Genomic DNA, 23754 nt, shown 5'->3' on the forward strand with positions numbered 1-23754 from the left:
ACATTGAGGGAAAGGCTGGTGGGCCCGGTGCTTCTACTGTCCTGTTTACGGCGTTGGGAAGCAGGGAAAGCTCAGAACTTGGCAGCGGTGGCTTGGGGGCCTGTTCCCCAATGGCGGTGGCGGTGGCTTGGGGAGGCAGGGAGAAAGAAAGACAAAGAAAGAAAGGAGGCAGGCAGGGAGACAGAAAGAAAGAAGGGCAACAGAAAAAAAGAAAGGGGGGACAGTGAGACAGAAAGAAAGGGGGCATGGAGAAAGACAGAAAGAAAGGGGGGCAGGGAGACAGAAAGAAACACAAACAGAAAGAAAGAAGGGAGCAGGGAGAGAGGAAGCAAAAGTTGGGGGAGGGAATGAGGTCTGGAGGAAAGGAAGCATAGAGGAGGCTGAAAGAAGGGAAGAAATATTGGATACACAGTCAGAAGAAGAAAGTGCAACCAGAGACTCATGAAATCACCAGACAACAAAGGTAGGAAAAATTATTTTATTTTCAATTTAGTGATCAAAATACGTCCGTTTTGAGAATTTATATCTGCTGTCTATATTTTGCACTATGGCCCCCTTTTACTAAACCGCAATAGCGGCTTTTAGTGCAGGGAGCCTATGAGCATTGGGAGCAGCTCCCTGCGCTAAAAAACGCTATTGCGGTTTAGTAAAAAGGGAGGGGGTATATTTGTCTATTTTTGTATAGTTGTTACTGAGGTGACATTGCATAAAGTCATCAGCCTTGACCTCTTTGAAAAAACCCCCCGAAATATAAATAATTAACATTTTTTCTGCGTACAGTGTGCTTTGTGTTTTTTTAAATTTTATTGTCAGTAGATCATTTTGACTTGGTCATTTTAAAAGTAGCTCGCAAGCCCAAAAAGTGTGGGCACCCCTGCTGTAGTATTTATCTCTCTCTTTATTGGGTGACAACAGATTTTCTGCGCTCATATCCCAGTGGTGCTTCAGTTAACTTACCTTTAGCTGGTATCTGCATATAATAATTGTAAAATCGCTTTGATTGTACCAGAAAGGCGGTATATCAACTACTACTACTACTTTAGTTAGTTTTATAGCCCGTCCTCTCCAGGAGCCCAGAACGGTTTACAGAGTAACATTCACAATATTTTGGGTACATTCACAACATACTGGTTACAGAGATACGTTCACGAAATTCTGGAGACATAGACAAAACACAAGAAATTGAGGTAGATCTACAATTTGACTAGCGACATTAGACTAGTGGTAGGCATTAGGGGCCATAAGTTGGAGGGGTACATTCAGAGTGCAAAGAAAGCATATAAAGCTATATTATTCAAGTAACTGGAGGCATTGGATTAGGGCATCTTCTACCTGTTCTTGATCATGGATTATGGATCCCGGTGGAGCATTCTCATCTAAACTGGGGGCAGGAGACTGATTAGGACTTTGGGAGGTGTTGGAAAGGTGTAATTTCAGAACAGTGCATCGCTGTTAGCGCTACTAGGCATACACAGCGCTGTACATCAAACATGGAATATACAGTCCCTGCTTGATAGAGCTTACAATCTAGTTATGACAGACAAACTGGGCAAAAAGGTGTATCTATCCACAATGATCAGATGGGGAATTACAGAGGGAATGCATGATGGATGTGTACTAGCAGATGGGTTGGAGTTAGAAATTGAAAGCAGCTTCAAAGAAGTGGACTTTGAGCATGGATTCGAATACTGCCAGAGAAGGAGCTTGACGTACTGAGTCAGGCAGTTTGTTCCAGGCATATGGTGCAGCAAAGTAGAAGGGTTGGAGTCTGAAGTTGGCCTTAGAGAAGAATGGTAGATAAGAGAGACTTACCCAATTAGCAGAGTTTCTAGGGAGGAGTACAGGGAGAGAGGAGAGATACTGAAGAGCTACAGAGTGAATATACTTGTAGGTCAGTGAGAAGTTTGAACTGTATGCGGAAACAGATAGGGAACCAATGAAGTGACTTGAGGAGAAGGATAGTGTGTGCATAGCGACACTGGTAGAATATAAACTGTGCAGCTGAGTTCCGGATAGATTGAAATCTAGGTGAGAGGTGATGAGGACATGAATGAGGGTCTTAGCAGTGCTCTCAGAAAGGAAGAGTCAGTTGCTAGCATGAATGTTAAAATCACCAAGAATGAGGGAGGGAGAAGAATGTTCAAGGAAGAAAGAAAGCCAGGAGTCAAAGTCAGTGAGGAAGGAAGAGAGGGACTTATTAGAGGATCAGTAAATGATAGCTACGTGGAGGGGGAGGGGTGCAAATAGTGGACTTCGAAGGAAAAAAGTGGTGAAATTGAGGTGAGAGAAAGAATTGAAATGTACAGGAGGGTGACAGTAGCAACATCACCCCCACGGCTAACCAGGTGAGGCTTATGGAAGAAAAGTTAGCCTCCATGAACAGAGCAGCAGCTGAAGTAGAGTCATTAGGGCAGATCCAGGTTTCAGTTAGTGCGAGCAGATGGAGACATTAAGGGATGAAGAGGTCATGGATATAGGCAAGCTTGTTGGAGAAAGAGCGGACATTCCACAGAGCACATGAAAAGGGGTGGGAAGAGGGGGGAAACAGAAATAAAATTAGTGACATTGTGGTGTGACCCGCATGAGTAGATTGGGAGTTGGTTGGGAGGACCAGGGTTAGGGTTGAAATCCTCAGCAGAGTGCAAGAGAAGGAGCAAGAAGACATAGGTAAGAGTGGGGGAGGCATGGAGGATGTCTGAATGAGAGGGAGAAAGTGTTGAATTATTAGAGCTGAGAAGAGAGTAGAGGACAAAAGGGAGGGTGAGTTAATGGATTTAAAAAGTGAATGGCATGGTGTTGAGGAGTTCAGTGACTTGGGTTGAAGGGAGAGATTGGAGAAAGTCAGTATCAGCAGGAGGAGATATACAGGAGCCATAGTGGTAGAAGGAGAGAGGGGAACGCTGGGAGAAAACTAGTTGTGAACATAAGAATAGCCTTACTGGGTCAGACCAATGGTCCATCTTGCCCAGTATTCCATCTTCACGGAGGCCAATCCAAGTCACAAGTACCTAGCAAAAACCCAAATAGTATCAGCATTCCATGCCACCGATCCAGGGCAAGTAGTGTCTTCCTCCATGTTTGTCTCAACAGCAGACTATGGACTTTTCCTCCAGGAACTTGTCCAACCCTTTTTTTAAACCAGCTACATTGGCCGTTCTTACCAACATTCCAGAGCTTAACTTCTCTGAGTGAAAAGGTATTTCCTTCTATTGGTTTTAAAAGTATTACTCTGTAACTTCATCGAGTGCCCCCTAGTCTTTGTAAATCTTGATGCAGTAAAAAAATCAATCTACTTGTACCCGTTCTACACCACTCAGGATTTTGTAGACTTCAATCATCTCCCCCCTCAGTTTTCTATAAATTTCATGTGTAATTTGGAGATACACCTATGCCCTCCCATGTTCCATGTGTACTGCACACACCCAATTATAAAATTGTCTTTTTCATCTTTGTACTCACAGTGTCTGACAGTATTGGACATGTTGTAGAATCTCTTCATTGTTCCGAGTTCTAAACAAATGCTTCCTTCTCCATGCGTCTGGGATTTTCAGAAAATTTTGTGAACTGATCATTCTAAGAAAAGACACAAACAATTTTAAGCATAGCTGGGGTCAAGTTTTTTTTGGGGGGGGGGATTACTGAAGGTATATTAGTATACTGGTTTTAAAAAATTAAATTTGAGATATATTTTTAAGTTCAGTTTGATATTTAGCCTTTCCAATAAAAGTTTCTCATTTACCAGTCAGTGACATAACAAAGAGTACAAAATGTCAATATATACACATTGTCTTTAGCCCTTTCTCCCATGCTTCGAGTCTTGCAAGGCTGCCAGACAACCCATGAAGTCTCGGCAGCCATTTTGAACCTCTTCAGACTGGCAGCGCTCTAGTAGCGTGAGGGGAAGGAAAGAGTCAGGCTCTTACCTGCTCCCACAGAAGCCACTAGACCAACAGGGATGGTAAGGTACGGCACGGGGGGTCGGGTTAGTGTCGGGGTTGCATTATGGAGGGGTAGGCGAGAGATGGATGACAGGAAGAAGAGACAGCAAATGAAAGGGAGGGAGGGATGGCAGGCAGAACAGAGGAAAGGGGCAGGGGTGTAGCAATGGGTGGTCCTGGCAACCCAACCTGTTCACCCGCCTGCTTGCCTGCCTACCTAGCAGCAGAAAACTTTGGGGAAGCAGACTGGGTCCCATGGTCCCTGCACCTCCTTCTCTTCACTCTCGCCAGCCGTCTTCAATGGGTCAGAGTCAGTGGCAGTCATTGCTACAGGCTGCCTCCTGGTAGCCCAGAAGCCTCTTCTCTGCTGCTGTTACAATTTCCTATTTCTGCCCGGGTAAGATGCAGCAGAGGAGAGGCTTCTAGATTACCGGCAGGCAGCCTGTAGCAATGGCTGCCACTGACTCTGACCCACTGAAGTCCAGCAGTGGAGAATAAAAATAGGGAGGTGCAGCCCAGTTAACTCCCCCAACGCCAGCAAAAGAGTTACCTGTAAGTGTGGTGGGGAGAGATAGGAAGGAATCTGCAAAGAGATAGAGAGGGATAAGAAAGGGAAAATGTTACTATTGGGTACAGGGGAGGGAGAAAGACTGCAAAGAGAGGGGCAAGAGAGGGAGAAATGTTGGGGAATAGGGGTGCAAGGGGAGAGAGGGAGATATGTTAAAAATTATGGTGGAAAGGAGGAAGGGAGAGATGTTTGACCCAGGGCACAAAAGAAAGGGAAAGAGATGATGGATAGTGGAAGAGAGGCAGAAATATTGGACATGGCAGAGAAAGGGAGAGAATGCTGCATGGTGGAAGATAGATGTTGGACCAAGGATGCAAGGGAGGGAGAGAGAGAGATGTTGAACATAAGAGTGTATGAGAGGGAGGGCGAGATCAACAACAGATGTTAATTTTTAATGTAGTGATTCTAATATGTCAGTTTTTGAAATTTACATCTACTATCTTTATGTTTTGCACAGTACAGGGGGATATTACTTTTTCTCTTTCTCTGGTGTTGCATTGTGGCTTCTTGGAGATTCAATGTAATATTTTTCTATGTGCTTCTATTTTTCATTTGAGGTTAGTTATTCTATACTGTGTGAGGGTCTGTCTGTGTTCTGTGCATATGAATTTGAGACATGATTTTCTGTTAGCATTAACTGCGTAGGATGGATCTGTAACGATCTGGCTTCTTTAGTTTTCCAATAGGTTTACTCCAATAGGTGACACATTGACGAAATGGGTTGGGAGCTGGCTTGGAGGTAGGCTCCAAAGGGTGGTGGTGAACGGCACCCCCTCCGAAATGACGGAGGTGATTAGTGGAGTACCACAGGGCTCAGTCTTGGGCCCAATCCTATTCAACATCTTTATAAGAGACTTGGCAGAAGGGCTTCGAGGTAAAATAACATTATTTGCCGATGACGCCAAACTGAGTAATGTAGTGGGCAAATGCACAACAGACAAAGATTCAGTGCCCGACAACATGATGCACGACCTACTCCTACTGGAGCGATGGTCTAGGACATGGCAACTCAACTTCAATGCCAAAAAATGCAAAGTTATGCACCTGGGCAGCCAGAATCCATGCAAGTCTTATACCCTTAATGGCGAGATCCTAGCAAAAACGGTAGCAGAACGAGACTTGGGGGTAATCGTCAGTGAGGACATGAAGTCTGCCAATCAAGTGGAGCAGGCTTCGTCCAAGGCAAGACAAATCATGGGCTGCATACGAAGGGGTTTCGTCAGTCGTAAGGCGGAAGTCATTATGCCATTGTATAGATCCATGGTGAGGCCCCACCTGGAATACTGTGTGCAATTCTGGAGGCCGCATTATCGCAAGGATGTGCTGAGACTGGAGTCGGTGCAAAGAATGGCCACCCGGATGGTCTCGGGACTCAAGGATCTACCATACGAAAAACGGCTTGACAAATTACAGCTATACTCGCTCGAGGAGCGCAGAGAGAGGGGGGACATGATCGAGACGTTCAAGTATCTTACGGGCCGCATCGAGGCGGAGGAAGATATCTTCTTTTTCAAGGGTCCCACGACAAAAAGAGGGCATCCGTTGAAAATCAGGGGCGGGAAACTACGAGGTGACACCAGGAAATTCTTTTTCACTGAAAGAGTGGTTGATCGCTGGAATAGTCTTCCACTACAGGTGATTGAGGCCAGCAGCGTGCCTGATTTTAAGGCCAAATGGGATCGGCACATGGGATCTATTCACAGGGCAAAGGTAGGGGAGGGACATTAAGGTGGGCAGACTAGATGGGCCGTGGGCCCTTATCTGCCGTCTATTTCTATGTTTCTATGTTTCTATATTTAGGAAGCATTGTTGCATTTGGTGATGTGCTTTCCTAAGTAGGTCCTTGTTACATGACTTGTGGATGTTTTTAAAGAGTGGTGCACAAAACACAACAAAGAGGCAAGAGAGATGTCTGTATCAACTGTAATTCACATTTATTCAAAACAACATATAGGGAGGTATGAAAGTCCTAGGTCTTTAAAAAGATCATATGAAGTCCCAGTTGAATGGAATCCTAGGAAAGTCCCAATCAGGATCCGGGTTTCGACAAACAAACTTGCCTTCCTCAGGGGACAACGTGGACGTAGTCTTCTCTATCTTAATTGAAAGGTTTCTCATCATCAGCATGCACTAAAGATGCTGCTCTCGAAAAAACATCCAATGGCGTCTCTATGCTGCACCAGACCCACTGCCTAATGCCTTGGTGCTTTCTAGCCCCGAGAAGTGCGCCGAAGAAACGTAATGTAGTAAGTGAAGCAATTGTTAGCTTCTGCTCCCAATGTCCCCCACTTGCCAGGCGCTTTTCACAGTCCTGTGAGCCGGCAGCAGCGTTTGCTCTGCCTTCTCTTAAGTTTTATTGTTTGAGATACCAGTAGGTCTGTCAGAGTAATACATACTGGATCTAGTGGGGGATGTTGGGAGCAGAAGCTTCACTTACTACATTATGTTTCTTCGGCGCACTTCTCGGGGCAAGAAAGCACCGTGACATTAGGCAGTGGGTCTGGTGCAGCATGGAGACGCCATTGGATGTTTTGGCGAGAGCAGCATCTTTAGTGCATGCTGATGATGAGAAACTACGTTGTTTTCCGGATCACTCTCTACATGTGATACATTGGGCATCTCGGACCCCTGAGGAAGGAGTGTTTCTCCAAAACACAGACCGTATAGGGTCAATACTCCATGTATATGAGAGCCATTTTTACAGGATTACAAATTTATATGTTTTTTTAATAAAGATTCCTGTCCTTGTACAATTCCCATCTGCAGTTTCTTTCTTGTTTTTGGTGTTCACTTTTTACTGCAGACTCGTTGGAATTTGGGGGGGGGGGGTGTTGCCTTCAGACAGCCTGTTCCAGGCATACGGTGCCGCAAGAAAGAAGGGACGGAATCTGGAGTTTTATATTATATGGTTGTCCTAGTCCAAATGGCATAACTCCTAAGCTAATTAATCCATGGGGATCCTGGCCCAAGGCTTTTAACACCCATAAACCACCATTACATTCCTTCAGGATTAACACCAGAGGTTTTCACCTCCAGTCCACGATGATTGCGAACAGGTCTGGTTTTCAGGTGCCCAGGTCTTGTTCTTAGACAATACACATGAAAATAAACCTAATAAATATTCATGGATCATTCTGAAAGATGATCTAGACTGACCTATTAAACTGGATGATCACAGTTCTTTGAAAATCATTGCTCAGACGCTGCAAATAATAGGCGTGAGATCTGTTGCTGGTAGGATTGATTCCATCTGATCCCCAGCTAACATTGTATTCAAAAATATTAGTGTGACGGAGCTGAAAAGAGAGAGCATACACATTAAATAAACACAATGTATGTGGGCTGATTTTCAAAGGGAGTTATGTATGGGCCAGGCTGCCGAGATGTGAATGTCTAATTCCTCTATCTGCCTAGTTAAATCATTTCTGTATAATTACAGGCAGCGTTTGAGGAGGAGCAAATGCAGCCCTAAAAATTATTCAGACAGTGGCAACATTGACATGATCCAGATTACTTATCCATTTGGTTTAAGCATGATGAACAGTAAGCCTAGACTGACTGGAGAGTATGAATGCAATCAACACACTGCACATATGTTCATTACCACTGCCTATATGGATAGCAGTTCTTAATACATGAATTAAGTGAAATACTGACAAGCTTGCTTAAACTAGTCTGGTAATTGTCGTGGCTAAATATTGCTTCCATAACAAGCACATTCATGGCTGAGCTACACAAAGAAGATAATATTGCAGAATTTGGATGTGCATAACTGAGAACAAGCCCTTATAAATTATACATTTTCTAGAAATATCTCAGAAACGTAACAAAAAGCAATTACTCCAACATCCTTATTGATTTCCTAACTTGCCAGCTTATTTAGTAGTGAATTTTTACTGGAACGTTCATGCCAGTTACTGTGATTGGCAAAACATAAGAAGATAATAGAAACTACATTGTATAGTTCCCCTTTTGCTAGACTATATATTAATAATACTTTTTCAGAACACTTTCATCTGGAGAGGGGAGTTAGACAAGGATGTTCATTATCTCCTTTTCTTTTTGATATTGTACTGGAACCTTTGTTATTGGCTATTCAACAGGCAGAGGAGATACAGGGTATTCCTTATGTAGGTTGGGAATATAAGGTCTCTGCTTATGCAGATGACATTTTGCTTCATTTGAGAAATCCTGAGTCTACCATCCCACATTCACTAGATTTGATTGAAAGATTTGGAGGTTGCTGATAGTTTGGGGCATAGTAATTCATTTAAATTGGTTTGGGCCCATTGACATCTTACATTTCTTCACTATATAGTAGGTCTTTGATCAGGAGTCAGTTGTTATTTGCTTTTATGCACATCCAGGAAAGGGGGGATTATTTCTGTCTTAATTTTGTTTTTGGGTATTTACACTTGGGGGTGGATGGGAGGATATTATTAATTAGAATAGGGTACGGTTTTTGCGATAATCTATGTTTTTGTGTTTTATTGAATACTCATTGGGTTGGTGGGTGGGAGAAAATGTTGGCTATGAATATGTGTAAGATGAATGTGCTTTCATTGTATTATTATATGTTACATTTGTTGTATTGCACTACTGAAGTTTTAAAAATCAATAAAGAATTTTTTTTAAAAAAAGAAACTACATTAGATTCTGCTGCGTGCTTGGTTTATTTTCCTTCAGGGGGTTTGAACAAAAAAGATCTTTTTCTTGGCCTATGACCAAGTAACAGTTAACCCATGTTCTTAGATAAGAACCCTAACATTAGTAAACATGAGATAAGTGCAGAGGATTCTGAGCTGCAAAGAATTAAAGCAGGGGTGTCAAATGTCAAATACAAAAGGGGTAAATACACTCTGTTTGCAGATAAGGGATCCTGAAATTCACCTAGTTTATCCATTACTTTCTCCTTTCATCTCAGTGACCCAGCTGATCAGTGGCTTTCCTTTTAATTCAGGGGTGTCAAAGTCCCTCCTTGAGAGACGCAGTCCAGTCAGGTTTTCAAGATTTCCCCAATGAATATGCATGAGATCTATTAGCATACAATGAAAGCAATGCATGCAAATAGATCTCATGCATATTCATTGGGGAAATCCTGAAAACCTGACTGGATTGTGGCCCTCGAGGAGGGACTCTGACACCCCTGAATTAAAGGGAAAGCCACTGATCAGCTGGGTCATTGAGATGAAAGGAGAAAGTAATGGATAAACTAGGTGAATTTCAGGATCCCTTATCTGCAAACAGAGTTTATTTACCCTTTTTGTATTTGTATTTATTTATTTATACCCCACCTTTCCCAAGGCAGGTCACAATAGAGTACATACACAACCAGAATCACATATAGTACAACAAATCGAACATCAATAAAACATAATAGTGATAGTGTAAAGCCTCCTAAAATTACAAAGAGGCTACCAGCGCCTCGCATCAAAAAACCATAAATCAAATCCCATATTTCATCTTACGGAAGAGGTGTTTCTTCAACATTTTCTTAAAACTACTCAGACTTGATTGCTGTCGTAAATATCCCAGATGCTTATTCCACTCCCGAGGACCCACACACGAAAATATGCTAGCTCTAGACACAGCTAGCCACAGCTAGCTGTCAGAATATATAGGGCAGGGGTGTCAAAGTCCCTCCTCGAGGGCCGCAATCCAGTTGGGTTTTCAGGATTTCCCCAATGGATATGCATGAGATCTATTATCATACAATGAAAGCAGTGCATACAAATAGATCTCATGCATATTCATTAGGGAAATCCCGAAAACCTGACTGGATTGCGGCCCTTGAGGAGGGACTTTGACACCCTTGATGTAGGTCATCGTAGCCACAGCTAGCCGTCAGAATATGTAGGTCATCGTAAGTCACCAAGCGCAACATGCGCTGTGGTTCGTATGACAGAATGCTATCCATCAAATGTTTTGGTACCTTATTGTGTATACAAAGATGCACCATGACCAGTAATTTATAAAGGATTCAAAGTTCTCATTTTAACCAATACAAAGATATATAGCATTCTGTCACATGGTCACTCTTTTCTTCACAAGCTTCTTTCTCTCTGAATTCAAGAGAGAAATGACAAGAAAATGATGCTGGTCCCAGATTCATAAGGGCATGATCAGTTATGGAATTTGAAAGTGCAGTTGGGTCAGAGTTGTTTGGCTTCTTCTCAAAAAGTTTCAGCAGGATAAATCAAGTGACTCCTGTATCTTCTTCATCTTTCCCCACCAGGAATCTCTGACCTTCAAGAACAAAGGCTGAAGGCTTACATCTGAAGTCAAAAGGGGCCGTAGAGGTGGCATCCGGAAGTTTGGTCCCAGGTACATTTCGCCCCCACACATTTCACTCCCAGGTCTTTCACCCACACACATTTTGCCCCCAGATGTTTTGCAACATTCACTGCTGTACTAAAACACAATATCATAATCATTACTGACTCAACATTGACATCTCATCTTTTAATTCTTGTTCATCTGAACCATGAATGATTTTCAGAGGACTGTGTTTGTGAGGAGCTAGTTCAATTAAAGGTAGACAAAGCAATGTAGCCAAATGATATACTGTATTTCCCTTTATATAGGCCGCAGCCTGTATATGGGTTTTACAAATCAGTTTAGTGGGTGTAGCTTGCTTAAATCAGGCGGCATATCTAAAGACATTAAAACTCGCTATTAGATAAGCCGCCCCATTAGAGGAGTACCGTAACTGAACTTTCCCCTTAAAATACCTGAGTAAACTGTGGACGCTGGTGGAAGGCGTAGACCCATCACTTGGAGTCAGTTTGGTGCTGGCCATGAAACTTAAGCCCAGGTCCCTCTGCATGCGCCGCTGTCTGACTCCAAAGACATCTCCACTGGCAGGCGCTGCCTCCTCCAATCACGCTGTGCAGGGCAGGTGCGATGTTTGCGATCTCAAGCTCGCCCTGCCTCGCTTCCTGATTGGCTGTTGTCACTAGAACTGATGGCAGCCAATCAGGGAGCGGGACAGGGTGAGGCTTGAAATCGCAAACTTCGCTCCTGCTCTGCACAGCATGGTTGAAGGAGGCAGCTGTCCCGGAGGTATTTACCAGCATGGAGGGTGGCGAGGGAGGTATTTAAGGGGGGGGGGGGGGAAATGTATAGGCCACCCTGATTTAGGTTTAAAAACTCTTAGATAAGCCGTAGCTAGTAACATGGGGTGGCTTATCTAAGAGTTTTTAAACCTAAATCAGCATTTCCTGCGGCCTATACATGGGGAAATACGGTACATCCGAGGGTACTGAAGTTCTAGAAGCTCCACAGGCTGATCTTTTCAATGATTCTCTAGAGTTAGGAGTGATACCAGAGGACTGGAGAAGGGTGGAAGTGGTTCCCTGTACAAAAGTGGAAGTAATGAAGAAGTATGGAACTACAGGCCAGTGAATCTGACATCTGTGGTAAATAAATTAATGGAAATGCTTTCAAAATAGAGAATAGTGAAGTTTCTGGAATTCAGTTGATTACAGGACCCAAAGCAACATGGATTCACTAGATCTTGTCAGACAAATCTTATCAATTTCTATGATTGGGTAACCAGAGTATTGGCTAGAGAGAGTGCGCTAGATGTGTCGGGGATTGTTTTGCGGTTTGCAGCAGGAGGGAGTAGGCATCCCTCCTGCCATGGAGAGTGTGATTGAGAGTGTGTGTGAGAGTGAGTGTGAGAGAGAGTGTGAGTGAGTGTGAGAGAGAGCGAGAGTGTGTGTGAGAGAGTGTGTGTGAGTGAGAGAGAGAGTGTGAGTGAGTGAGTGTGTGTGTGTGTGTGTGTGTTTGTGTGTGTGTGTGTTTGTGTGTGTGAGGGGGTTGAGGTTGGGGGTCTGACTTGCAGTGGGGTTCAGGGGTTCCCTGCTATGGCCACTCAGCTGATTGTGGCATGAAGATTTCCTTGCCGCGATCAGTTGAGCGGCAGCATCCATTTGAAATGTAGGCCAGCATTTCAATGGTCTACATTTCAGGCATCTATCACATTCCTAGGGAGATGCCTAGGGCTGCTTAAGCTCGCCTAAGGCCACTTCCAGGTGAAACCATGCCCTCGTCCAGCCTTGGGTGAGCTTACACATCTCTAGGCCCCTCCCTGCACCTGCAACAGATGCCTACAGTGTAGGCGGCCTGCCTTGGGTTTGTTTGGGTTGGGTTTTTTTTTTTAAGAAAACGTGCGTCCTGATTGACTGGCTAGACAACGGTAGGATGCCTACCGCCCCCTACAATCTGGATGCCGTTTATAGAATTTGGCCCCAAAAGTTTATCTGAATTCAAGAAAGCTTGGGACAAGTATGTTGGATCTCTAAGAGAGAGGAGGGGATAGTAGATGGCATGGTCAGGCAGACTGGACAGGCCATATGATCTTTATCTGCCTTCATTTTTCTCCATTTCTATAGCATTGGGATTTTATGCTCCTGGTCCATTTCAGATTGAAACATGGATGTGCTGGGTATTGGTCAATAATTAACCTAGGTGTTGTAGTAATGAAATAAAACAGATGATAGACTATACATCTGTTTTTTTCAGATTGGTTGCATTGTTTTCTTGTATCATGATTTATACAATTTCCCACGATCCTGAATCGCCTCTTATATACAGTGAGGATCTTACCCTAGTGTGGATGCTTTCTATAAAATCTTGATGTGCTTGATACAGGTCCATGTTGATCTCTGGTTTCAGTGGAAGGATGTCAATATAGTCTGAGGACTTCTCATTTGATAAGTTGTACTGCAAGTCAGTGATTGCTCTCTTAAAGCCATGGCAGTGATCTTCTGGGGCTCCCTGAACCTGGAGTCCTTGGTCAAGCTCACGCTGCAAAACTTAGACCACAGAGAAAACATATATCAAACTGTTCCAGTTTTTAATTTCCATTCATTACCACCAAAAATGATCAGATGTCAGGATGATTGTGCTGAAGATTTTGGAATACATTGTAAAAAAAAAACTAAAAAAAAACCACACAACTTTTTGACTAGTCCAGATGAGCTCCTTCAGAATGCAAAAAATATTAAACATGCAGTCAAACTAATGTCTCTGTTTTTTTGTTCACATTTAATGCAAGGAACATGCACTTGATTTCCATTTTTGGTTTGGAACATTATATGCGCATAATCTAATCTAATCTTTGATTTTATATACCGATTCATCTCAACAGGAGGGCTCGACTTGGTTAACAAAATATTAATAAATTATACAAGAGATTAGAACAGAAGCTATATCTTTTAGGCCAAAATTTTATCTTTTATGATTGATTATTTAAAAAAGAAAAATCATTAGTAAATTTCTGAAATAAATATGTCTTCAGTACTTTACGAAAAGTGGGCAGATGAGAGGGAACTTTAATTAGAGTAGGAAGGTCTTTCCAAACTTTTACAAGTAAAAAAGAAAATGATCAACAAAAATTGACCATAGTTTTTATTCCTTTAACAGTGGGAAAGCCAAGTTTATATTTCTCAGAGCTCCTAGAATTAGAGATTTCATGTGAATTAAATGAAACAGGGACCAAAGGAGAAAAAATACCATATAGGATTTTGAAAATTACAGTTGCACATTTAAATTGGATCTTCCAGTAGACAGGAAGCCAGTGGAGGGATCTCAGTAAAGGTGTGACATGGTAATATTTATGTTTACTGTATATCAATTTAGCTGCCGTATTTCGGATAAGTTGGAGTCTCCTCAAATTAAATTTACTTAAAGACACATAAAACGAGTTGCCATAGTCCAACATACAGTACTGAAGTCAACTTTACTTATGTAAAAACCTCCAAATTAAGGCACAAAAATTTGATTTATATGTTTTTAAACATTTTCTAAAAGTGGCTTGTTAATTAACCCTGCCCCCCCTCCTTTTACATAACTGCGCAGGTGGTTTATAGCACCGTCTGGCACACTGAACGCACTGCGCTGCTCCAACGCTCATAGAGTTCCATGAGGGCAGCAGATTCCTGTTTTAAATTACTTGGGGAACTTGAGACGTCTCGACCTGGACATCCTTTCTAAAACGCCACTTTATAACAGCTGCCTCACTTTTATCTACTCCTTTATTCATGCTTTCAAAACACTGTAGCAAATTGGTGAGGCAAATCTTCCCTTGGCTAAATCCACGTCGACTCTATCTCATTAAACCGTTTTTATCTATGTATTCAGTAATTTTGTTCTTTAGAAAAAATTTTAATAATTTTGTCTGGCACTGACGTCAGGTTCACCAGTCTATATTTTCTGAATCACCACTAGAGCCCTATTTTTATTTTATTTTTTTTATAATAGCCATTTTGAGATGTAAAACATGCCTTAAATGTGGAAAGTGCTTTACAGAGTTAGCTCTGTCATTGTGGGGTTTCTTAGTGCCACCTAGTGAACCAGCTGTTCAAGCATTTGGACAGCTCCTGGAATCTCAGATCCGCCTTTGTCACAGTCTCAGCTCCTCCTGAGAAGCCTGCTCCCTGCTGCAGGAACCAGTGTTGCTTTACAGCAGGCCCCTGAAAAGAAGCAATATTAGGTTGTTTGACTGCCATGTTAGAGCAAATGCACTTGAGGGTAGCCAGCAAAAGGGTCCTTATCTGTGCAATATTTTATTTATTTATTACATTTGTATTCCACTTTTGACCAAAGCGGCTCACAGATAACGTACACAACTTTTAAAACATATAGCAGAAAAGAGCAAAAGAAGAACATAAGAAGTTGCCTCCACTGGGTCAGACCAAGAGGTCCATCGCGCCCAGCAGTCCGCTCCCGCGGCGACCCACCAGGTCCATGACCTTTAAGGAGATCCTTGTCTACACCCTTGTATCCCCTTTATCCTTACCCTTTTCATAAGCTGTCCCTATCTTTATCCCTCAATCCCTGTATCCTTCAGGAATTTGTCTAATCCTTCTTTGAAGCCCCTTAGTGTACTCTGTCCTATCACAACCTCTGGAAGTGCATTCCAGGTGTCCACCACCCTCTGAGTGAAAAAGAACTTCCTAGCATTTGTTCTAAACCTGTCCCCTTTCAACTTTTCCGAGTGCTCCCTTGTTCTTGTGGTTCCCAATAGGCTGAAGAATCTGTCCCTCTCTACCTTCTCTATGCCCTTCATGATCTTGAAAGTCTCTATCATGTCTCCTCTGAGTCTCCGCTTTTCCAGGGAGAAGAGCCCCAGCCTTTCTAACCTGTCAGCATATGAAAGGTTTTCCATACCTTTTATCAGCTTCGTCGCTCTTTTCTGAACCCTCTCAAGCATCGCCATGTCATTTTTGAGGTAAGGTGACCAATATTGGACACAGTATTCCAGATGAGGGCGCACCAGTGCACGATACAGCGGCATGATGACTTCCTTCGTCCTGGTTGTAATACCCTTCTTAATGATGCCCAACATTCTATTTGCTTTCTTTGAGCCCGCTGCACATTGTGCCGCTGGTTTCATTCTTGTATCCACCAGTACACCCAAGTTCTTTTCAAGGTTGCTTACCCTCAGACCCATTCTAACAGGGCAACAGAATCAATATAAAATGAGATACAGCTAGCAGAGAAATCCTTGAAGCAGATTTCCACAAAATCTCAATGTGCCTGTTAAAGCGTTCCAGAGGACAGGCCCAGCAGTAGAGAAACAAGATTTCTTTGTTCGCACATAATGTACAGTATTCATTATATCTGTGTCAAACAACAAACGGTTCTCAGACCTCAATGCTCTCAATGGTTTGTACCATGGCAGACGCTTTATCAAATAGTCAGACAAGGTACCATAAATGCCTTGTCATAGAAACATAGAAACACATAAGATGACGGCAGAAAAGGGCCATAGCCCATCAAGTCTGCCCACTCTATTAACCCTCCCCTAACTACCCTCCAAGGGGTCACACTCTGATGGCATCACCTCTACACTACCCTCGTAGAGATCCTACGTGGGTATCCCACTGTTTCTTAAAATCTTGTACGCTGCTGGCCACAATCACCTGCACAGGGAGGCTGTTCCAATGGTCAACCACTCTTTCTGTGAAGAAATACTTCCTGATGTCTCCATGAAACTTCCCGCCCCTGATTTTCAGCGGATGCCCTCTTGTGTCCGAGGGCCCTTTGAGAAAGAAAATATCATCTTCCACCTCGATACGACCAATGATATACTTAAATGTCTCAATCATGTCTCCCCTCTCCCTACGTTCTTCGAGAGAGTATAGCCACAATTTGTTCAGCCTATCCTCGTACGAGAGATCCTTGAGCCCCAAGATCATCCTGGTGGCCATTCGCTGAACCGATTTTAAATTGAATTTGAAAGTGAATTGGTAGCCAGTGTAGTTTCTTTAAGAGGGGAGATATGTGCTCATAACGAAACACTCCCATCAACATCTGAGCCGCTGAGTTCTGAACGGTTTGCAAAGCTTTGTTATGGGTAGAGCAGTGTCTCACAAACTTTCCGGCCGGCGGCACACTAAATCTAGTTCCCCGGCCAGAAGGCACCTGTAAGTGCACAGACGTCGACACGATGAGGTCACACCCACGTGTAACATCTGCACATGCGCAGAGGCCCATCTGGCTGTGACCTGCTTTGATGGAGGGATCTGGGAGATGTGGGGAGAGGAGGAGCGACGCCAGCCAGGAGGAGAGTCATCTGTGCCAGCTGACTTCCTACAGGATGTGCCTTTTGCCTTAGCCAGCGTGGATGACTCTCCTCCTTGCCAGTGTGTCATAATTCCTAATCACAAGGGATGCATTTGGAAATTTTCCGTATTCAAGAAGTACGCTTTTCAAACTTCTGCTTTATGAAAGAAAAAAATGAATGTCACAAAGCATGTTTCAAAATGTATCTCACCTGTTTTCAGGAGCTCTGCTGTAGCCTTCTCACCCAGAGCCACTGGAGTATATTCCTGAAAGATATTCAGCAGATTATGCAATGAAAGCAGCCATTTGTTCTTGGCTTGTTGTCTACGTACAGGATCCTTGCTGAATACATCAGCATAGACAGTACTGTGTAAAGAAAGGGGGATGGTATAAGATGAGAATCATTCACATCTTGTCAATGGAACATATTTTTAAAAAGCAGATCGTGTGAACAAAGCACTAGTATTTTGGTTAAAAAAAAAAAGTTCTATTAAAGGAAAGATTTTATAATATTTTATGTGACCATAATGTTAAATCAATTTTGAGCCCATTAATGTTTTAAAAAATTATAAATCTACTTTAGTGATAGGATTTGACCAAAATGGAATATATCAACATAAATAAGAAACTTGGACAAAATAAGAAAAAGCCACCGCAAAATAATAATAATAATAATAATTTTATTCTTATATACCGCCATACCGAAAAAGTTCTAGGCGGTTCACAACAAGGTGAGCTAATACATGGGATACAGATAAAATACAAATTAGAATAATGGACTTATAAACAGATAAAGACAGAAAGCATTTACAATATAGTGCAGAAAATACCAGCATGGCAGGGAAAGAAGTAATACATAGAACAGATAAAATACATCAAGTTGAATATAAGGAACTTGATTGAAAAAATGACAAATGACAAATAAATCTGCATCAAGTAAAAAAAGAATCTAAACCATAATCTAATCTAATCAAAAGCCTTCCAAAGGGCCTAATTCTGTCAGCAGGCACCTGGAAAACGGGTGCCTGTCGTGTGTCAATCACGGACAGGCATCGCTTACAGAATTGTATCTAGCAAGGACCTTAGGTGCCAGAAAGGTAGGTCAGGGTTTTGCAGGCCTACATTTCTGGTGCCTAGGGTCCTTGCAGAATTGGGGCCAGCAGCACCTAGTGACGCTGAAGTCCGGCACTGCCCCTAAACATGCCCACATTTGGACTTTGGCATCACTAGGCGCTACTAGGCACCATAGACTCAGGCACCTGTCCCGGAGGGTGCCTAATTTTTTTTTTTTAGATGCATAAGCCATGCAGCTGCGCATGAGCAGATGTCCTGCCCAAAGAGAGCAGGCAGCAGGGGGGGGCAAGGTTGGGTGGGATTGGGGGGATCAGGGGTATGACGGGGCAGAACTGGGACAGGGATAGGTGGGACTGGGTGGGCTTGGGGCGGGACTTAGGGTCTGGATTTTCCAAACGGAAAATCTGGTAACCCTAAATATGAGCCTTTCAAAAATCAATAATAATAAAAAGCTAAGCGCGCATGCGCACTCGTGTCGCGTGTTCCCTGATCTGTCGCGGCAGCACGAGTGCGCATGCGCGCGTATTACATCACCACAGCCTCCCTGCTCTCCACCTCGCGCCGCTGCTTTCAAAATTCCCTGCTGGGAGGGCACGTATGTGGGAGTGTGAGCTACTGGAGGGCCCGGTAGAGATTGAAGTTGCTCCGGGGGAGGGGGCAGCTGCCGAAGAAACAAGATGAAGCGGGCGCGCTTTCCTTGAATGCGCAGCTCGCACCTTTTTCCCTCCGTCGATGGCGCCGAAGCCCCGGGTCGACGAGAGCCCCGTGCGCGTGGCGGTGCGCATCCGAACCTTGCTGCCCAAGGAGGTGTCTACACAGCTACCATTCGTGCCTGCGGGCGGACCCCCGGGGCCGGCGGGTTGAGCCTACCATCCAACCCTCCCACCGCAAGATGAACACAAACCTCCGGCCTGCAGCAGCTCCACAGCACTCTAAACATTCTGCTTCCAGCCTTCTACTGTCTTGATTTTCACTGCCGAGGCAATCAAGACAGTAGAGTGCTGTGGAGCTGCTGCAGGCCGGAGGTTTGTGTTTGTCTCACGATGGGAGAGTCAGTGGAGTCGGCTGCATGGCAGCGGTAGTGGCGTGTGGGGGGGGGGGGTAGATAGAAACATGCTGCAAATGCCGAATTCTACTGTATGAGAGAATGGGGGGGGGGGGTAGAAATTAAAGGTTCTACTGCACAGGGGGATGGGAGGGAGGCAGGCTGGCTTCGGGGGGAGGGTGTGGGTGGAACAAAGTCTAAAAGGCATTGAGGGGGGGCATTGGAAGGAGGCACTGGGGGCACTAAGGACATAGGAAAGGGCACTAAGGACACAGGAAGGAGGCACTGGGGGCACTGAGGGCACTAAGGATATAGGAAGGAGGCACTGAGGGCACTAAGGACATTGAATGGGACATTAAGGACATGGAAGGCGGCATTAAGGGAAGACAGAAGGGGCCATGGAGAGACAGGGAGAGGGAAAGGGGGCTGCTTTGGGGGGGGGAAAGTGTGCTGGGGACAGACAGCTTTGCTGTGGGGGGAAGACAGAAGGGACCATGGAGAGACAGTTAGGGAAAGGGGGCTGCTTTGGGGGGAGGTCTGTGCTGGGGCCAAACAGCTTTGCTCTGGGGTGAATACAGAAGGGGGCCACGGATAGACAGTCAGGGAGAGGGAAAGGGGGCTGCTTTGGGTGGAGGGGTGTGCTGGGGGCAGACAGTTTTGCTTGGGGAGGGAGGGAAGATAGAAGGACACAGACAGTGGCCAAGGAGAGAGAGAGAAAGAAACACAGACAGACAGGCACATCTATTCTAGCACCCGTTAATGTAATGGGCTTAAAGACTAGTTTAAGAATAAAAGTATTTGAAATTTAAGTGCAAAAGTATTTGAAAGGTTCATATTTAAAGGCACAGAAGAACAGTGCTGATGTATTTATGTACTTCCAGTTTTGTCTGGACATGCACACAACAAGCACTGCACATACAGCAAACCTTTGAGCACATGTTTCCAGGCTAGGGTTATCATTTTTTGGGCCACAAAAATCTGGACACATGGCCCCGCCCTGTTCTGCCCCATTCTGCCCCAGCCCCTCCCATTCAGACTCCAGCCCCACCCCCACAAACCTCCTCTCTTTTTCCCCGACAATATCCGGCCATGTCTGGAGGGCCTGGAGCACGCGCGGATGTGTGCGACATCATCGGCGCATGCTCAGATGCCCTCCAGATGCAGCCGGAGCTCATTGGGCTTTCCAAAACCTGGACAAACTGCTGGATTTTGGAAAGTTTGTCCAGGACCCCCCTAAAAAGAGGACATGTCTGGGTTTTCCAGGATGTCTGGTAACTCAATGCCAGGCACATTCCTCCCCCTACTTTCATATTAATAGTGTGAATTAAGCACTCATGTCATTTGCACATTGATTCCTTTGAGTATCCCTGAACTATTTTGTGATGCTGTTATTGCATTGTGGGCTTTTGAGAATCAGTCCCAATGTGAGGTACAAAGAGAACAGAGAAGGGATGCGAGAAGGCATCTCTATCAAAGGATATATAGGCCTAGACCCAGTTTCTAGGCCTCAAAGATGACCAACGCCTCATCGTGTTCCCTTTTCCAACCTAGCTCTGTGGAACTGGAAGAATTCCACCTTAGAAAAATACTTATTAATGTATCATTAGTATTAAGCTAGGATTCTGCTGGAACTAGTACGATCATTAACTACATGCACTATGTATGACCTCTTTGCTGAATCTGCATCTCACTGCCCTTCTAGAAAGGAAAAACATAATAAGTCACTTGTATCTTGGGTAGTGATCAGTTTATAACCCTAATAAATAGTAGGCCTCCAGATGGTCAAAGGGATAAAGGAGTATATCATGGATGAGTAAACTAACCTATGCACCTGTAATAATGAATCTATTTTTATGTATTCATGTGATCCCTTTGTGTATAAGATACCAAATTCCCTTTATAAGGGGCTGGCTTTTGGCCAGAATTTAGAACATACTATGTCTACCTTTAAGATATGTATGTCCTCATATATCAATATATTAATATACAGTTGTTAAACTGAGCACAAGCTAGTGTATATTTCCACAGCTCCGTACAAAACTTTTGAAACCACTGAGGATAAATTGCAAACAGCTTAACTCTTCTCAGGAATGACATCAAAATAAATGGGAACCTTAATAAATTTATTTTAACAATCAGAAGATATTCACATAAAATAATTTAGCATTACATAGTTGCTGACCTGAGAGGCTGAAGCTTGTAGACATTGGGGACACAATTTTCATCCCTTCTGTACCACTGAGAAAGAAGATCTATTTCTTTATCATACTTAATAGCAGACTTATTTGGTTTGACTTGAGAAGTTGCAGCATAGTCATTTTCATCTGAATCAAGACCAGACTCTGTTTTTGAGCTGCATTTAGCATCAGCTATGCTTGTTTGAAGGTCTGAGTCATTCTCATTTGCTGGTATGTTTGAGGTAATGGTAGCCTGGTTGTAATTCAGACTTTTATCTACTTTCATGTTCATGGATGGTTCATCTATTCTTATACTGTGTGTAAGACTTGATGAAATCTTCTGTTTTAATGCCTTTCGCCTCATTCTTTCCATCACACCTTTAATGGCTTCAAAGTCTGCTTTGGACAAGATTACTGGAACAACTGGATAGTCATGTTTTTGCCCAATGAAAAACTACACACACACACACACACACACAAAGAGAAAACAACACATATTAGATCAAATTCTATACGCAGTGCTGAACGACATGTGTCCTATGCGTGAATCTATAAATGATGCTCCAAGTTGGATGCTTTTTATAGAATAGGGATGGAACAACTTTCCTATGAGGAAAGGTTAAGTGGCTAGGGCTCTTTAGCTTAGAGAAGAGATGGCTCAAGAGGGATATGATAGAGTCTATAAAATAATGAGTGGAACGGAAAGGATAGATGTGAATCTCTTGTTCACTCTTTCCAAAAATACTAGGACTAGGGGACATGTGATGAAGCTACTAAGTAGTAAATTTAAAACAAACCAGAGAAAATATTTCTTCACACAACGTGTAATTAAACTCTGGAATTTGTTAATGGAGAATGTGGTTAAATCAGTTAGCTTAGTGGGGTTTAAAAAAGGTTTGGATAATTTCCTAAAAGAGACGTCCATAGGCCATTATTGAGATGGCTTGGGGAAATCCACTGCTTATTCCTAGGATAAGCAGCATAAAATCCGTTTTACTACTTGGGATCTAGCTAGGTACTTGGGACCTCAGATGGCCACTGTTTGAAACAGGATACTGGGTTTGATGGACCTTCGATCTATCCCAGTATGGCAATTTTTATATTCTTATTTTTAATATTACCTAGTGCCAGGATCCATGCCTAACTTTCAAGCATAAGGATTTACATCAACTGAAATCTGATGTAAATCTATGTGCCTAAATTTGGTGCAGATCTACCATATTCTGCAGCACTGCATACAAATTCTTGGAATGCCCAGGACCCGCCCATGCACTTCTCATGGCCATGCCCCTCTTTTGAATCCACACATAACATAAAATTTATTTGTATACCGCATACCTTACAGATCAGTGTGGTTAACATAATAAAGAAGGCTGAATAAGTAAAAGTGAAATACAAATCATCAATTATCAATTACAGTACAAATTAGCAATCTAAAAATTTAGCAAATAGATAAGTTTTCAATAATTTTCAAAAATGCAGATAAGAAGTAGAATAATCCAATAACTGATGAAAATCAGCATCCCGACAAGCTGCTTAGAATGACAATAATCGCTGAAAGTATTGTTTAAATATACAACCTTTTATAGAGGGGAAGGCAAATAATGTTGAAATGCGAGATGAATGTCTAAAGGTTGAGAGACTAAAATGATCAACAAGATAATTAGGTGCAAGACTATGTGAAACCTTGTGCCGCTGGGCAAGCTCTATTTAACATCTTTGTGAGTGATATTGCGGAAGGATTGTCTGGCAAAGTTTGTCTTTTTGCGGATAATACCAAGTTCTGTAATAGGGTAGACAAGCCAGAGGGTGTGGTCATGCACTTGATCTGCAAAAATCCAGGAGAACAGTATAGTATAGGAAGCAAAGTACTTGTGTGTGTAGAAGAAGAGTGAGACTTGGGAGTGATTGTATCTGATGATCTGAAGGTGGCAAAACAGGTAGAAAAGGTGACAGGTAAAACAGGTAGAAAAGCCAGTTGGATGCTTGGGTGCATAAGGAGAGGAATAGCCAGTAGGAAAGGGGCACTCAGGGAGGATAAGGCCATAGTGGACAGACTGAATTAATTCTTTGCTTTGGTCTTTATGGAAGAAGATGTAAGATCTACCTGAACCGGAAATGGTTTTCAAGATTGATGATGTGGAAGAATTGAAAGAAATCTCAGTGAATCTGGAAGATGTACTAAGCTAAATCAATAAGTTAAAAAGTGATAAATCACCTGGACCAGATGGTATACATTCCAGGGTACTAAAAGAACTCAAAAATGAAATTGCTAACCTGCTGTTAGTGATCTGTAACCTGTCGCTAAAATCATCTGTAGTACCTGAAGATTGGAGGGTGGCCAATGTTATGCCAATTTTTAAAAAGGGTTCCAGGGGA

General features: G+C 43.2%; 1 protein-coding gene across 1 annotated transcript in view; it reads right to left on the bottom strand.

Moving 5' to 3' along the window:
• Positions 1-23754, bottom strand: part of LOC117359821 — a 153917-nt gene that overhangs the window by 100635 nt on the left and 29528 nt on the right. The window contains exons 8-12 of the mRNA XM_033943151.1: positions 21381-21829; positions 17291-17445; positions 13117-13325; positions 7663-7802; positions 3460-3573 (exon numbers count right to left, since the gene is read on the bottom strand). Coding sequence (XP_033799042.1) covers positions 3460-3573; positions 7663-7802; positions 13117-13325; positions 17291-17445; positions 21381-21829 — 1067 coding nt within the window. The remainder of the gene's footprint in view (positions 1-3459; positions 3574-7662; positions 7803-13116; positions 13326-17290; positions 17446-21380; positions 21830-23754) is intronic.

Source organism: Geotrypetes seraphini, chromosome 1 (assembly GCF_902459505.1).
Source record: "Geotrypetes seraphini chromosome 1, aGeoSer1.1, whole genome shotgun sequence".
In the NCBI taxonomy this organism is placed as follows: domain Eukaryota; kingdom Metazoa; phylum Chordata; class Amphibia; order Gymnophiona; family Dermophiidae; genus Geotrypetes; species Geotrypetes seraphini.